Raw genomic sequence first — 18,371 nt, 5'->3', positions numbered from 1 at the left:
TACATAATTAACTCCATTTTGAGACATTCCTTTTTCTGTGACTTTGTAATCTGAAAATAGGAAGTGTCTTGCCATCAATGGCATCCTCCAATGGACGACTAGTACCCGCCCTCTGACGTCACGGTGTCACGTGACACACGATGATAGGCGAGGAACTGGGGGGCAAAGCTGTCATTCACTAACGCTGCATGTGGCCGCAAGGAAGCATTAAATATTTTTCTGTACAAGCTTTTAAATAATGGTACAATATTGTTTCGTCCCTTATTGTAAGATTTCATGGATTACACCTGGAACAGCATTTCACACCTTTTCAAAAATTATAAAATTTTAAATAATGAAAATTTAAGTTTGCAGGGATGATCGTTCAAGTCCAATTCTAAGTGCACGTGCGTGTGTGCTAATAAAACTTAATCGTTATACATTACAGAAAAGTTGATTGCAGTTTTAAATTTTCTAAGAAGAATATAATTCCCAATACTTTTACATTCACATCGCCTAGGAAACTAAATCCCCCCCCAAGCACAAAAATTTGTTGCAGATCAACCATAAGTAGGCCTAGAACACGAGAAGTGCTCATGTCCCAGAACTATTTACTAAACCAGACAGTTTCATCATGCTTTTATGGTACATACATTAACATTTAGATCAATGAAATTTAAACACAACAAGTAAGATTAAAACCATGTGTTCATACGGACAGCATAAAGGGCCTGCCACACTTGCGCAGTTTTGTCTGTGCCTACTTCTAATTAGATATAACACAAGTCGGTTAACAGACAAAACCAGTGTAGCAAATAAGTTTTTAAAGTTTGTACATGTCCATTTATCTAGATCCTATAACTACACAGTGCATAAGCTGTAGAAAAAAAACACAGTTAATCATGAAAATTGTACAATTCAACACCTATAGCACGGCCAGAGTGGTAAGTATGGAGGGTAGCGGCTTTCCCGTAAAAAAAAAAGTTAAAACTGAAAACGATATTTCTGAGTTTAATGTTACAATGATTATAATTATTATTTTCTTTTGTGATACTTTCCTCATTTTTAATGTTGTTACCTTATTTCCCTGAACTTTCTTGCCCTCCCCAATAGTAAGTACATATTCCAGAAGCCAGTAGGAATTTCGAAATGTCATTTTTTTGGGGGAAAGCAAAGAACATAAGAAGTACTTGAATATTACTTTTTTTTTGTAGAGCTAAACAAAATATGTATTTTGTACTAACATTTAATTCTCAGTAAACAAAATTAAAGCAGGCAAAATTTTTGAGTTATCAGAAGTTAATGCTATAGAAGTGAAGGATATCCTATATCCAATATATGCAAGTTAAAATTACATGAAAATACCTTAAGGATAACTTTATTGTAGAAGACATACAAGTTTTCTGAATTATTTACTGGCAATTTTTTTTAGTACATAATCAGCAAAGAGTTTCCATATAATCGACACATAAACACTCAAACATTTCCACAAAAAAAAGTAAATCAAAACTATGTGCCTTGCTTTAACACACAGTATGTGTGATGGATTTCAAAACCATTAGGTTTTTCCTCCCCATGAAAACAAATAAATCTGACCTTTTAATCCACTCATCGTTATAATACGAATATGAAAATTTTACTCTTTTTAAGCCTCCAAATTCCTCGACAAAGCTAAATCGTTAAAACAGCTTTGAATGAATTCAAATAAATAATGATTTTGTCCACAACTGTTTCAACATGGCTTATTCCTTTATCGGTGACTTTGTTTACTTTTTGTGTCCCACAGTTGACAGTGGTAATTCTACTGGCCGTTACTTGAACTGCTTGGCTACTCCCCATTTCAAGTCTTCCATTGTTTAATTACCTACATTATAAGTTGCATCTTTGTTGTGATTTTTAAGTTTAAGTGCATTTTACTCAGCCAATTTATTAAGAGGAACTAACAACCAAAGATGGGAGTGTCTTAGAAATGATGGCAACTTAGAATCATGTAAGTACATAATAATGTAATTTAAGAGCATTCAGAGTAGTTGAGATGCACACATGTGAAGTGGAGCGCCCACAAAACATCAAAAATAATTACGTATTTCTGTGAGCAGATTAATCACATTTATCAAACCTTTCTCTCCACTTTTGTTAGGAAGTTTGAAAAGATAATTTGAGTCAGCAAACTTTGGGAAAGACTTGCCCTCTCATAAACAGTAACCAAATATGTAGGTACTATCTATCAACATAACAGTAGTAACACACAAAGTAACATTAGCATTATTAGCATTAGCAGTAGTAGCAGTAGTAGTAATAATAGTAGTAATATTAATAGTATAAATAGTAATGGTAGTAATAGTAGCAGGAAGAGTAGAAGTTGTAATAGTTGCAGTTGTAGCAGTTATAGTAATTGCAGTGGTAAGTTATCAACCATGGATAGCAACTGATAAGCTATCAGAAGTAATCAGGAAACACCAAATAAAGTTTAGTATGGATTATTAATGGTCAGCAGAAAAATTCTTACGTGCACTCAAATATATGAATATGGAAATATATATTTTTTCATTGTAGCTCCAACAATTTTTAATGTACTCTGTTGAACTACTTCAAGCAAAAAAAATAAAGAAAGAAAGAAATAAATAAAAAGTTAACTGTCCCTCATGACTATGTAGTTAAATACAAATACAACAAAACATGGGTTCAAATATTTGCTTTAAAATGACTCATTTAGAAAAGCATGATGCTCTGTAATAAAAAACAAATCCTGCCACAAACAAATACTAAATTCATTGGTCATATTGCCAAACAATCCATTTGAAAATTATTTCTTTCCTAAACCAGTGTAAATAAATTATTGTGCCTTTTTTTTTTTACATTTTCTTCTGCATTTAAATCACACACAACAAACATACCAAAAAGTTCACATTCATATAATAATACAAAACACATGCAACTAGACATATCCAAAATACAGTAAGAACATGAAAACCTAAGGGTGAAATAGGTTTACAGGGGTTGTCATGATGTACACTTTTGTACTCTATGGCACAAATAACAAATATAACAAGGCAAATAAAAGCCCTTCTGAACAATAAAACACATAAAATGTGCTCCATCTCACACAACTCCAACATCAACTCAAAGGACTTGACTGCATACAACAGAAGTGAACTTGGAGCACGTCATTCTGACAGACAATGAATAGCAACTATAATCTATTTAACAATTTTTGTGTGATACCCACTTGAATAGTTGGCTGAAGTAAGCTTTTAAGGCATTATACAAACATTCAAATTTCTGAAGTCATGACAGTGACTGCTGTAATTATTTTATACTATGCAATGTGCAGGAAGATACAACTCCACAAGGTTTTCAGGCATGGGTTTCGATCTACTTCATTTATGAACTTTGTTTACAATTCATTTTGACCAGTTTTCCTTTAACAATAAAAAAACTGATTTTGACAAGACATTTACACAATTATGAATTATTTTCCTTTTGAAATTTTACGCAAAGACCTTAACTTTACAATATCAAAAAGCAAAGCAGGGTAGATGGGTGCCTCTGCTTTTGAGATTTAGTACTTCAGACAAGTGCACACAAACAAAGTGATACAAAAAAAGTGGAGAAAAGTTGAGAGTGTAACCTCAAACTATTATTCATCAGCTAATTTTGTTGCCTAATGTGTGACAATGGTTGCACATTGACAAGCCAGATTATCTGTTTTGACAAGGATAAGGTCTTCAATAAATGGTATTGTGCACTGGTCTGCATTACTTACAAGACACACTGAATGAGTAGTGTAATTTAGTTTAAACTACCTCAGCTGCACTTCTTAATGGATTTTTGCCAAACGTATTTTTTTATTTTGCACTTACAAATTAAAGTCATGTTAATTAAAGGTAGGACCACTACGGCTGGCAAGCACAGTCATGATTTGAAGCAAAGTATAGGAAAGCATTTTCCTATTGATTAACATGCAAAGTTTGTAATTAGATTTTTTTTGCCTGGCTGTCCAACTTATGTGTCATTGCTATGGACAAGCAAAAATATTTTCGTTGCAATTCCTACCATTTTGTAGTGGTATTTCTTAGGAGTAAACTTACTGCAACTGATAAACACAAACTCACACAATAATGGTCCTGCTGTCTGAGCCAAACATTATCTGAAATAATATTTTAAAATATTGATATTTTGGTATCAATATTTTTCTTTAAAATTATGGTACAGTACACTCCCTATTTAACGCGGTTGTCGGGGGACATAACTTTTACCCGCGTTGTTGCATAACCGCGATGTTTCGATGTGACCAAGGTCAAAAGGCATAAAACACCGCCTGTGTTCTAATAGGTCGGCAAGCACGCACAGTATAGACGGCCCGCCTTTGTGCGGACTTTGCATCCGCAGTTTTCACTAAACGCGGGTGAAAAAATAAAAATAATAAATTGTAAATATAAATATTAAATGTTGAATTTTATTTTTTATTTTTCCGCATGCCGCGCACAGTTTGTCGCACGGCCTACGAGCGCGCCACACGCCGCCATACACACGTGCGGCACACAAGCTGCTGCCAGTCTCGTGGTGTCAGCCACAGTATCTGCTTCGTCTGAGTGTCCGTAACAAAGTAAGTGCAGTGTGTGCGGTTACACACGATTTTGTGGTCAAAGTCTTCTAAATAGAAAGGCCATAGTAATACTTCAAACCGAATATGAATCGCAAAGTACCGAGTTTGATTGACAAAATAAAAATTCTAGATTTACGTACTTACAAATAGCGTGTCTTTTGCAGAAGTATGCAGCAGATACGTGAAAAACTATTCTAGCATTCGTACAATATAAAATAAAGAATCGTCTATCGTGTAAAGTGGTTAAACTTTGTTATCCATGCTTATAGTAAATTATAAATGGTCACATGTGGGATACAAAAATTGCGCCAAAATAATTTTAGCGCAATCAGTGGCGCCGTATTAAAAAGTCTGTTAAACGTTGTCTTTACTTATTCCATCAAACGCTTTGTCGAGTTGCTGAGTGTGTGTGGCTCGGATCGGCAAGTGTTATATTCCCCAGCCTCTGGTTAAAGGTCGGGAGGCCGCTACACATAAACATATCCGGGGCTTGTTTACTACCTCACGGCAAAAGTGGTACAGTATGGTTCACGTAAGTATTGGACCACTGGGAATTCCTCGGCAAAGATTAAAATTACGCTAGCTGATTTACTTTATTATTTAATGTTAAAACATTATACCAAAGTAAAAAGATGAACGTGTATAATACAACGAATAATATTACGTCTGTAGGTTCAAGTTGTAACAAAACATTTATATGTCTCCGCTTAACACACGTGACCACGAGAAGTGTGCAGACGGAAATGAGTGAACTACTCAAGGTCACCAGACTTCCCCCCTTTCGGCTTAATCGCCCCTCTCATCACTGGCGCTTATATTCCACTCCTCCCGTCTACCGCTCTACCCGGGTGTCTTGGTCGCATATTCTCGGCTCGCCTCTCCCCTCCAAGCGCTTGCCGTCAACCTAACCTATCCAAAATCAATCCCCAGCCGAGTCACGCTGGATAATGTCGCTGGACGGTAGGCTTTATCGGGTCCCCTGTCCGATGCTTTATTTGTGGGTTAAAAAAAATGTTAAGAACTAATGTTTCAGAAAATAACACTGGTCTGGATTGGATCATAATTTGAAAACACTACAAGATAGAGGAATAATGTACGGAGATATCTTGTTTAGAATTTCACTGCGGACATTTTCTACGCCTAGGCTTTTTTCTGCCCGATGCTTAGTTTGTGAGTTACAACGCAAAATTATCCTAATCGGCTGTCAATCATTTATTCCATTATTATTACAGTAGAAACTCGTTAATCCGTGACGCGCTAATTCGGGAATCGGATAATCCGGGACGATTTAAAAGTGCAGAAAAAAAAGAGAAGTAAAAATTGTCAGCGCTTAAAATTAACGTCACGCGGGCCGGCGGCCGGCAAACACTGCAAGCCTTCGCATGGGCCGCCAAACTCTGCAACGCTGTTTGTACCGACCCTTTGTGTCGTCCCCCTTTCAGCTGTCACATTTGTCACTCTTTAAACTTGAGGGGGATGTCTTGACTTCTGCTTCCCGTCTCCCTTTGTTTGTTTCCACCCGCCAACGCACGGCAGGCGCCTGGCGAGTGACGTGTCTGGCTGGCATTCGGCTGGACGAAGTGGGAAGATTGAGAGGGAGGGGGGGGCTACCCAAAATTTATGTGTGCAAGTTCAGCACGATCTTATCTTTCTCTCTTCGGCTGTTGTAAATGACCGTGAACTAATGGCTAGGCAGTGCCGTATTTTTTTTAAGCCGAGACTAATTCGAAGACGGTCTTTACCGTGAACGGATTATCCGGGTTTATTACTTTTTTTTTTACAGGATTTTAATTAGCCGGGCATCGGCGGGTCCCAATTAACACGAATAATGGAGAGTTTACTATTTATATCCATCTGCTGCCATGGCGCAGTAAGCCTCGGTAGATGTTACGTCACATGACCTTGGCCTTAACCCAGCTGCACGCCGGTATCTGAGAAGCTTGACAAGACCTTCCGGGCTTTAATCGCTAGTCCGTGAAATTCGGTAATCCGTGATTATCTCGGTCCCGACCATCACGAATTAACGAGGTTCTACTGTGTTATTATTATTATTATTAATTTCTGATTGGGGGACATGGTTTGACCCGCGATATACCCGATTCCGCGATCTATCGGGGCGCGGTATACCGGGAGTTTACTGTACTTAAAAATTCAGCAAAACATTCACAAAGAAGAAGCCATTCAAACATGTAGAGAAGTGAGTAGGTACTGAATAGTAAACAAAGGAAAAATTGAAACTTTACTCAGTTGTATTTACTTTTGTTAGTAAGAGCAAAACTTGTTTCAAGTAATTTCATTATAAAAGCTGAGGTATATCACATATGTAATTATGTTATAAAAAGTAAAAGAAAACACAGGTAAAAGTTTTGGTACTATAATAAACTGATATGTCGTAAATATTGAAACTTTCAACCTGATATTTTAAAGGCATTGATATCATCCAAATGATATATCTAAAGACTGCACCTGTGAAATTTTTGCTATTCCTAGTGCTAGTTCAGCCGTGTACGAACTGATCAAAAACATTAACAAAACATTACCTCGAAAGTCCCACACCCTAATCACATAATTTTCACCTCCCAAGATAAGCAGCATGGGTAGTATTGTAGTTTCCTGTTATCTACTGCTACATAGCCCAGCAAAGGCAACAGAGGTTTGGATTTTGTCACTTCATACTTCCTATAGATCAGAGAGAAAATATTTATTGATAAGATCATACACAAATAAAAATATAAATATGCTACTGATGAAAGACATACTGGTTCATTCACAAAATATCCTAAAGTGATAACTGCAGAGTTAAACCCATGAAATTAAAGCAAAACACTTATTTTTTACACTGTACTACCAATATTCTGTTTTGTTAATTTTACATATACATGTATAAAAAGTAAGGGAACAAATAAAAAAAATATATGGCTCTCAAACACAATTAAAAACAGGAAATCTAAATATCTATTGTTTGGTAACATGCTTACCATGTATTACTTGTATAAAAGTGATTGTGTGTAAAATCTATAACAGACTTTTCAAAAATGATGTTATAAATTACAATTAGGGAAACACTTCTGCAATACCTTAATACTGTACATAATATTTCTCTTCTACTCCCATAAGTTAACATCAAGATTTGGTGGTTTTTATAAATAGTAAATACATACACCATATAATGTTAATTAAATAAGAAAAACACAGCACCCCAAGTTAACTGTTTGTGACTGTAACACGTTTTATGAAAATACTGTTGTAAAGACACATAAGCCTAAAACTTGAAATATTGAGGCATGCTGTATGCTTCAGTATTTCCTGTTCAGCCTTTTATTGCATTAATTAAAATTTGATATTATTCTTTTACCTAATTTTTTTAATAGATGCTTTATTATTTTTCTTTAAATCTAAATTGGTTTACACACGCACGCACACACACACAAACACACACAGTGATTCTGACGCGTTCTTGCGCGAGTATTGGCAGTGTAACTATGGCCTGTATAGACGTTCGCTCTGGTTCTTTTCCGACTCACTGCACCGCACCACCATCGCGAGGAGGAGTGGCTTGTGCTCAGCCCTGCGGGGCGGACGACTGTCGACCTGGGTGCTCTGCTGTTCTCGTCAACCACGGACTTCACGACCTCAGCAACAGTTTCCCCAGCTTCCATCTTTACAAGTAAGCCTTGAGCTAGGTCCGCTATAGCCGAGTATCGGGCTTTTACACGCGTGTGTGGTGTACAGTTTACCATTAACTTTCTGCACTTTTGGTAAAGACCAACCATTTTGTTAAGCTTTAAACAAAAAATTTACCTAGCTTTGTGGCATCATAATTACCATCATGCATAGTGCTAGTTTTGTCTGGACTGTAGGATACAATGGAACTTTGGCTGTTTAAAAGACTTATTGAATCACGAGCATTGTCTGGTTTTGTGTTTTAAGTAACAAGTGCATTGCTAAACAGTATTCTTCTCTTTACGTCCGGTACTGAACTTCTAATTAAGAAAGCTATAGCTTGACCTAAACACTTTGCTTTCGCGCATGAATTTCACCTATTTGGGCTTTGGAAAATATACTGGGGCAAATGAACTAATGCCTTTGGTGGGCAAGATACTTCAGCCAGTGAGATTGCCTAGTTTTGCTTTCATGGGTCGCTGGAAAATAGTCGGAGAGGCCGCCTCGCTAACAAAGCTAACTGGACGGGCTATATGTAGCTTTGGCCACACCAACGAGGGAGTGTGACGAGATGTACTTCCACACCAACGAGGGAGTGTGTAACGTTGCAAGACCCCTGCCCTCCTAGCTAAATATTTTTCTTCTAAACTATTTTTATGCATGTAAACATTTCTTAAAAAGTCTTGCTACGAATGTTTTTACCATTTTTATGTATGTTAGGGTTGATATTTGCACTTGCTGTGTGTTTTAAGAGGGTACTTTGTATTTTAACAAACATTTTAAATCATTACTATTTTTTATGTAATTATTCACAAATAAGTCGTTGTACTGGATTTTTGCCTGTTTTGGCCTCTTTTTCAGGTTTTTCAAATAAGTTTAATTTGGTCAAGTAATTTGTATAATGATTGCTGTTTTTAATTTTCATTAAGGTGTTGGATAATAGTTCTAGAACAAGGAACTGTGTCTATGGCGGATGTAAATAGAGAGAAAGAGGGATATGAGTTTTGTAAGTAAGAATGAGACGGACACTGGGATTCCCTGCCAACAGAGACAAAAGCTGGGATTCCCCCCTGCATGGGAACTAAGTGATAACTGCTGTCTCACGGTGTGGGAGAGAGAACGAGAATGTAAAGTCCCTGGCTCTGTGTATAGAAAACTGTTTTCAATGTATGTCGCGTATTCCTATTGGCTCGTGATTTGTAGTGTGACTGAAGCGTGTGTGAGATTGGTCGGTGAGGTCATGTGACTGCCCTCCCTGCGTGAAGAAACCAGTGCCATGATTTCACCAGTCGTCTGTCGATTGCTGCACGAGAAGGGCACGTTCGGTGGCTTCTCACAAAATATGTAGTAATTGTGAAATAGAAAATTTAACATCGGTAGCTCGAGCCAGGCCAAAGATAGTAATTTAATCATTGGTTGTTTTTGGAACTTATGGACATTTTTAATTAGAAATTGCTGCTACCGACGTCGGCGTTTCGGCTAATGGCGAAATTCATTTTCGCTGGGTGCAGCCACGTTTGAGGCCGCACTGATTTCGTGTACTTACAGTAAGATGTTACTGAAGGACTTAACCTACGTTATTTTTCGTTAATCCTCATCGCCCGAGCTGCGAGCAATTCTCGACAGGCGGATGTACGAGTTAAATGCGTGAGCAAAACATTGAAAGTGATTGCATGTGGTTGTTTCGTCTTTCGACAATAAAACTCTCGAATGAAAAAGAAAATCTTTTTATTTCATTAAACGAACCGTAACAAGTGTGACGAGATGTACTTCCGCTACCTACATGAATTGGCGAGGTCCTCAAAGCAATTTGTGTTTTTATCACCAGCTAAGTGACTTGCTTACCATCAAGCACTTTTAAGCACAGAAATTTCTGTTTATCAATTATCCTGCCGTAACTATGGTCTCCGTGACTTTAAACATTGTAGTTAACTTTTAGTTGACTTTTTTCATCATTTACCCACAGGCCCAATATATTGTATAAATTTTAAGTCTGTTATACTTATTTCCTCAAGGGATTTAACGGACTGAAATTAACTATTTATGAACTTTATATCACGTAAATGTAAACTGTTCTTAGTATATTTATTCATACATATAATTATTTTCTAACTTATTGTGTTTTGGTCTTTTACTTTAAATGGTTCTTAAGCTTTGTATAGGTTTTTTTTGGTCAATAACAGTGATTGAGACTAGTCTAGCTGTTACAAGTTTGTTGTGCTTTAGCACTATTAATATTATGTACCCTAATTATTTAGTTATACTAGGGATTGTCATACTGGTGTGTAAATGCAACACTCTTTTGAGACTTTTGAACAATTTGATATGACTTTCTTTTTGAAAATCCTAGGTCACGTTAATTATTTTGCTCTGCTTACACTTTTACTGAGACTCATTTTCTAGTGACTCCCTGCTCTGGCTAGGGTTAGGTTAGATCCGCACGCTGCAATATTTTGGAATAAATTAAGCAACATTTATGAGCTCAACTGATATCTACATTTTACAGAGACAATAAAACTAATTATTAGAAAATTGGCTACTTAGATAGGAGCACAAAATTTGAAATGCATTCCTACACCACATCAGAATTACAAATTAAGACAATGTTTCAGATTTTAAATTGAATCTTGCTCCAATCCTGTTCAAGCTCACTAACATAATAGCAGTAACCTCAAAAATTTGAAAGTATATTTTGAGTTCCAACACAAGTAAGTGCCATTACAAACTTTAGCACATACAGGCGCAAAACAATTAGGCAAGTGCTATAATACAATTTAAGTTTAAAACATTCCCTCTTACTGACAAACTATGTAAGAAATACTTGAGATGCATAAATCTGAGATCAGAGAAACAGCACCTCTTTGGACAAGCTAATTGAGAATTTCTGCCATACCAACATTATAAGTATTTTATAAATAAAATACATGGGAATCATTTTAACTCAATTCAAAAACAACTGGTTTGTATAATGCTTCCAGCCATACAATTACACTTATTACTATTCTAATAAATAATAAAATATACTTTATAATATACACATAAGACGTTTATGAGACACTGAATAAAGTCTGTTTACATATCCAGTAGCCAAGACTTCACACAATAACTGCTGGGCTTGCTCCCTTCATAACAGCAACAAGCAGCCACAGTCTAGCAGAGAATAAACAAAGTATTTTACCGTCAAAAGCTTTTCTGGCACTTTTACTTCTACATATCATCAAGTAAATAGCGAAAAATTAAACAATGGATTACATTAAACCTTAAATTCACATAGCAAGAGCCATGGTTTTACTTGAATCATGCATCCCATTTTCACATAAAAAGCCAAACTTTGAAGAGCTACCAAAACAAAACGGCTAAACCGATGTTAACTCCCAAGCTTCAAACACATCTAAACCTTAGTCTCCCCATTCCTCTCTTCACACCTCACTTCCTCTTCCCCTTCGGAGGAGATAGCTTAAAGCTTGAAGCTTAATCGGAGGGGTATGTTTTTGATGTCGAAAAACGACGACTTAGATTATTTTTGACAATTATTTATTAAGTAAGCCCACGACTAAGGAAAATTGTCGGACCCCCCTTCCTCGACCCAGTGGAGGGAGGGTAAAAGCTCCCAAATTTTTTGAAAGTTACAAAAATAATTTCTAAAGCACTTTCAATTATTGTTGGAACTACCCTCCTCCAGGACAGAAATTGAAACTTTTTTTAATTATAAACCTTAATTAATTTTTTTTTAAATATAACATAACTAATTCATCCCGGGTGTCTGGAGGAACACCTCTACCTTAATATTTCTCCTACATTCAGTTTCTAAGGAGTGTGTCATTTTTTATCAAAATGTCAGAGGACTAAGAACCAAATCAACAGTCTTTTCTGACAACCTTCTTACTTCTGATTATAATATAATTTTTTTAACTGAAACCTGGTTCCACGAAACGAGTATAAATTCACATTATTTCTCGGACAAATATCTTATATTTAGAAAGGATAGAGATTCTCTACTGACATTGAAAAAAACATGGTGGTGGCGTTCTAATAGCGGTAAATAAACTTAAATTTGCTTCAGTTGAGCTAATTAATACACTTGATTATCCTGGTGTGGAAGCCATATGGATTAAAATTAAAAGTAATTCATCTAAACAAGTTATTATTGGTACTATCTACTTACCGCCTAACACATCGTTAACTACGTATGTATCGTATTTTGAATATCTTGAAGACAAACTTTCGTCCCTTCAAGATGAAATACTGATCCTTGGTGACTTCAACGTTCCTGGTATTGACTGGTCCAATTATAACTTACAAGTGAACACTAATCGTAAGGCACAGAGTCTTCTCAATTTCGCTTCTAGCCTCTGCCTTATCCAATACAACACTCAGCCTCCCCCTAATCTTTTAGATTTAATTTTTTCTAACTCATCAATCTGTGAAGTGTCTCAAGCAACTGATCCACTCGTAAAAGAAGACTTTTATCATCCAGCATTATTTATAAAATTAATTTTAGACTCTTTACCATATAAATCTAATTTTTTGACTAATTTAAAAAATTATAAAAATGGGGATTAATTTGGTCTCTTTAGTTCCATAAAAAATTTTGATTGGTCTTTATTCTATAAATCTACAGATGTTAATTTTTTAGTGGATCAACTCTCTAACTGCATATGTAACTGTATGAATTAATTTATTCCTGTTATTTATAAAAAATCTACTAAATACCCTTGCTGGTTCTCTAGTGAATTAATATTTAATCTAAAAGCTAAAAAACACTTCCATAAATTACAGAAAAGAAACATGATCTACTATTCCCAATTTTCATTCTACAGGAAGCAAGTTAAATATCTAATCAAACGTGACAAAATCAATTGGACTCGGCATATTAATAACAAAGTAAGGTCTTACCCCAAAAAGTTCTGGCGCTATGTAAAAATAATGAGAAATGGTTACCGTGAAGAGTATTCTCTCAAGGTTAATGATGTTGTGTCTTCTGACCCTGTTTTGCTATCAAATACCTTTGCTGAATATTTTTCTAATGTATATTCATCTACTAATCACAATCATAATGTTAATGTATCAACGTCAAACCATGATACCATTTTGGTCCCCGTTATTTCTGAAAGTCTTGTGCTTTGGGGTATTAAATCCCTAAAATCTTCTATGTCATGCGGTCCTGATGGAATACCTAACTTTGTTCTTAAAGGCTGTTCATACATATTAACACCACTTCTTAAACATTTATTTAACGTAAGTTTGAAAAGTCAAACGTTTCCCACCAAATGGAAAATAGCAAGGGTAATTCCCATTCTCAAAAGCGGTTCTAAATTAAAGGTATCTAACTACCGTCCTATTTCCATCCTTAATGGTTTGTCTAAAATATTTGAAAAAATTATCTTTAAATTCTTAAATTTCCCAATTAAAAACCGACTGTCTCCTTCACAACATGGTTTTAGAACTGGTATGACCACAGCAACCAACCTTGTGTCCTTTCTAAATCCTATTTATTATGAGGTAACGAATAGGGGTCAGGTAGATGCCTGCTACTTTGACCTTGCGAAAGCATTCAACACTGTTAACCATGATATTTTACTCAGTAAACTTGCTAAATTTGTTTTATGTGGCAATTTTGTAACCTGGTTTTCAGACTACCTTCATAATAGATGCTTTTTTGTTTCCATCAACAACAGTTATTCTTCATATTTTAAAGTTCCATCTGGGGTCCCGCAGGGTGGCACTCTCTCTCCATTACTTTTCAATATTTTCATTGATGATATTACATTTGTACCTAAACATTCGAGTGGTGTATTGTTTGCCAATGATTTTAAAATTTCCAGAAGTATTAACTCTATCAATGACTGCTTGTTACTTGAAATTGATATACATGAAATTAATAAATGGTGCTTATTAAATTTAGTAACTCTTAACACAAGTAAAACAAAAATTATCTCCTTCACAAGGAAATATCATCCTGTAAAATATGATTATGTTCTTAACAATAAAATAATCCTAATCACTTCTTCTATAAAAGATTTAGGTATACTACTTGACTCAAAATTATATTTTCACTTGCATGTAAATTACTTAGTTACTAGTTCAAATAGAACATTAGCATTAATCAAATATATTACATTCTATGCCACAAACAGTGACACTCTTCTTTGTCTTTATTTATCACTTGTTAGATCTAAGTTAGAATATTGTTCAGTTATTTGGAATTCAATTAATCCTTCCGATAGCAATAAATTAGAATCCATTCAGAATCAATTTGATAAAATAATTTAACTTAAAAACTTCTCTCAGCTTACCATAGATTCTCTTTCTGAATGCCGTATCTATCTGGATTATGTATTTATTAAAAACTGTTACTGTTCAAAATTAAATTGTAAGTCCATTCTTGATAATACTGGCATTAGAATTCCCCAATTTAACAGCCGTTTAACATCTACCTTATGTACATACCATAAAAAGAATGATATAATTTTTCGACCCATTTATAATTTCAATAAAATTGATCATCTTAATCTGTGAAAGTGTAACTAGGTATATAATGTATTTTTCTTTTTTTCTTTTTTTTTTAAATTAATTTTTAGATAAGTCTGCAATTAGTAATTTCATTATACTGTAATGTCTATGTTTTGTATTTCTTTTTATGCATTTTATATTTTGATGTTTATTTTTAATAGTTATACTTATTTTAACTTTACTTGTTTGTTTGTATTGTTTATATGTTGTCCTTGTATATATGTGTCGTGCCCACCGCTAAAGCCCTCGGCTGTTGGTGGGCATGTTACAATATTAAATAAATAAATAAATAAATAACTAATAATTCTCTATTATTTCTAACAGAAGTACCAAAATATGTCAAAAAAAAGTATACGACCCTTCTTTAATGCAAGGGCTGGAAAGAAATAGTTTTGTGGACTAAATTAATCCCAAGCACAGTTTCAGCAACACCTTAGACGCCAAGAGACCTGCTGGCAGCTCACTGGCATATCACAGACTGCACTATGATTACCATCTGTCTGTGGATCTTAAACTTTCAGATTTGATTGTGTTGACGAATGTATGCTCACCTTGGACGAGTCTCACTCGGTTCACCACGCGCCTACCTCTGGTATATGAATTAATATTGTACGAGTCAAATTGTTCCCACTTAAATTATTTTGGAGAAGTGAGCCAAAAATGGACCAAAAATTATTTTCAACACAATACCTAGTGTTTCACTTTATTGTAGCTACACAACATCATAGCCTGAATAACATAAGACCAGCGTTAACATAGCAAGCTTACTTGTTTATAATTAAAACATTTAGAGAAATATGGATGAAAAGGACCTCAGATATTTCTATAAAGTCAAACAAATGTGAGAAAACTTATCCACAATGATGTCATCAGAGATGGAAAACAGCATAAATCAGAACTATTGAGGAAGGAATCCCAGTATTGCATGGAGTGAGTTTGGAAAACCATGGAGGAAAGAAGTCAGGACTGAGGCCTCAAGAGAGTACCTGTGTGCCACCTTGCAGCAACGCATGACTACAAATAAGCCAATACTGGAGCTCCTGCCAAAGCCAACGGAACACATATGCAGACACAAAGTACATACCTGGCAGGACCACTTTGGTGTGCCTAGTAGATCTAGTTTGTCATCCAGGGGTGAAACAGTACACAGGTCAACTTCTGGTTCACAGGGCGCAGGGAGCCTGTTATGTTATGATCTTTCTGTTTGCTCAAAATCTACTAGGATAAACGTATTTTTGCTTAACAACTATTATGGGATATTTTAACCATTACTCAAATTATTCCTGACAAATTGTTATAAGCTAAATAATCAGGCTTTCTAACAGTATTGATGCTACACAAATTTATCTTGTGTCAACACATATGGTACAAGTGAAAATCTTCCTTTCCTTGCTTGCTGGTAAGACTTCACTTACGGAATATTCAAGTTTTTGAAGCCATGAACATATTCACAGTAGTTTTGCGGCATTATACTGCACTCTCTCACTTCGGTATTACCCGCAGATAGATAACTACAGTCTGCTGTAAATTTTGCACTTTCCTTGTTACATGCAAGCAAGCATATTAGTTGGAAAAAAGATGGCAGCAAAGTCGATACCTCAAGAAATAAGACTCACCACCAAATAACATGTCTCTGCCTCTGCGACTGGTAACGAGACGTTGTGCTTTGGTTCTTATGGGATAATGGGATAGCTTCTGAAAACCGTCTGTGACAATTGGGGTTTCGAGAGTGAATTTTTTGAGAAGTGTTAAAAATTAAAGAAAACCTACACAATCCAAGTGACATGCTTTACCTGTTTGCTGACTGGACTTCTGCAACACTGAGGACTTCCACTAACTCATAAGACAAGCTCCTGGAGAATAGCCCCATGTACAGTCAAAGTATCTGCTCTTTAACATTGTACTATAATACTATTTTTAATGCAGTGGTCTTACAATCTCTTTCTGCTAGCTCAGACAGCTGATATGAAGGGTTTATAATTTTTTTAAGTAAAAATTGTACACTATTCTGTCACAAAAATAACTTAATATTGTATCTACATATATATCTCATGGCAGAACACAAAAAAAAATTATTTAAGACAGAAAACAAGCACAATGGGCAGTAATAAGTGAATGGCTTAAAATATTTACAGGGCTCACAAACATTCAAACACTCAATCACGCTCTAAGACAAACCCACAATCGCAAGGGAGAATGCCAACGTTCCGTGCTGACACACTGTCTAACGGACTCATGTGTGAATATTCCTGCTTCTTTGGTGTGTTTCCCACCCGCTGTGGGTTGAGCGCCGATCACACCCACACGCCGTGGGGGTTCTTGCTGGTGGGCACGGCGTTCTCCAGCTGCCGTGGCGAGCCGATCATCTTGCGAGTGCTGCCCGGCTTGTGAGGGCCTGTGCAACACAGCATGCAACCACCATCGCACCCACTGCCGACACACACGACACTTCTGGCACGTTCCAAACCCAAGCAAAGCTCGACGTCCCCAGGCAAAGATACATTTCTGATCCGAGAGAATACTTTCTAGAGTTATGGGTTGTGGATGGCACCACTGAGTCGTCTCTAGGTGTCTGTACTCTCTCAAGCTCGCCTTCAGCAAAACCCTTCAGTGGGCAGGATCAGGCATGCCCACATGGGGTCTCGAGGAACCCCTCGTGCCCCGGGCCTCTCACACACAGTCTCCCAGAGCACAGTACGTGCTAAAGTCCCTTAGGCTCTAAACCTCCCCTCCTAGGTAAGTGCGGCTGGGTGCCACCCATCTTACCAGTCACATGTATTTTATTTGGCACGTTAGAGGCCACGGCCAAGCCGGATTATTGATTATCAATAAATTATAAATGATAAGACCAACAAAACATTAATATAAAATAGTACTTAAAACAAGTTGTAATGAGCTGTATACAGAAATAAAAACTAGAGATGTTTGTTAATGATTAAAAAAAAGGCTCTATCACGCTGCAACCCACTAGAAATTAAAAACTACAATAACGAAAATCTCTGAGCAATCTCATGCCAGCTGCACTACAATATGACTTGGTGGCCAAGCCAACAGCCGCGAATGGGAGCATCTCAATTGGTGCCAGATTGGTCCTGGACCATAGAATGCTGGGTTGGAAACCTTTCACCCTACATACATACATCCTAACAATTCAGGGTGTCTTTTTTAGAGAAAAAAGGGTATATCAGAGAAGTTGGAATTGGTCAGGGAAATTCATTGAATTTACGTGAATCTTGGAAAAGTCATGGAAATTCCCCAATGTTAGTAATTGAAGGGCAAATGTTCCATTCTGCAAACAATTAGACTGTGAAAGTATTTTATTTTTCAGATGGTGTTAACAATGCATAGTCATGCACACACTAAAATTACATATGCAAGGTTCTGTTTGAATGTCCATTTTTTGTTAAATAATTCTAAATTTAATTCTAACTTTTTGTATTTGATAAAGAAAGTAGAGAAAGAGACCAGCAAAATAGCTAATAATTAAAACAAAAACTTAGGGAAATTGGAAATTTTGGTTAGGGAAAGTAGGGAAATTATTTTACAGATTTGCACGGACACCCTGCAACGGCATGATGCCATCCACCTGGTACTGGGAGAGGTACCG

At 36.1% G+C, this 18,371-nt stretch overlaps 1 protein-coding gene across 1 annotated transcript in view; it reads right to left on the bottom strand.

Moving 5' to 3' along the window:
- Positions 1 to 1,017: 1,017 nt before the first annotated feature.
- Positions 1,018 to 18,371, bottom strand: part of LOC134541645 (ras association domain-containing protein 8) — a 124,313-nt gene continuing 106,959 nt past the window's right edge. The window contains 1 exon segment of the mRNA XM_063385223.1: positions 1,018 to 17,159. Within this exon segment, the coding sequence (XP_063241293.1) occupies positions 17,059 to 17,159 (101 nt within the window). The 3' untranslated portion in view covers positions 1,018 to 17,058.

This window comes from Bacillus rossius (assembly GCF_032445375.1).
Source record: "Bacillus rossius redtenbacheri isolate Brsri chromosome 4 unlocalized genomic scaffold, Brsri_v3 Brsri_v3_scf4_1, whole genome shotgun sequence".
Taxonomy (NCBI): domain Eukaryota; kingdom Metazoa; phylum Arthropoda; class Insecta; order Phasmatodea; family Bacillidae; genus Bacillus; species Bacillus rossius.
Note: the sequence above shows the minus strand (reverse complement) of the source record. Positions and strands in the feature narration are given on the sequence as shown.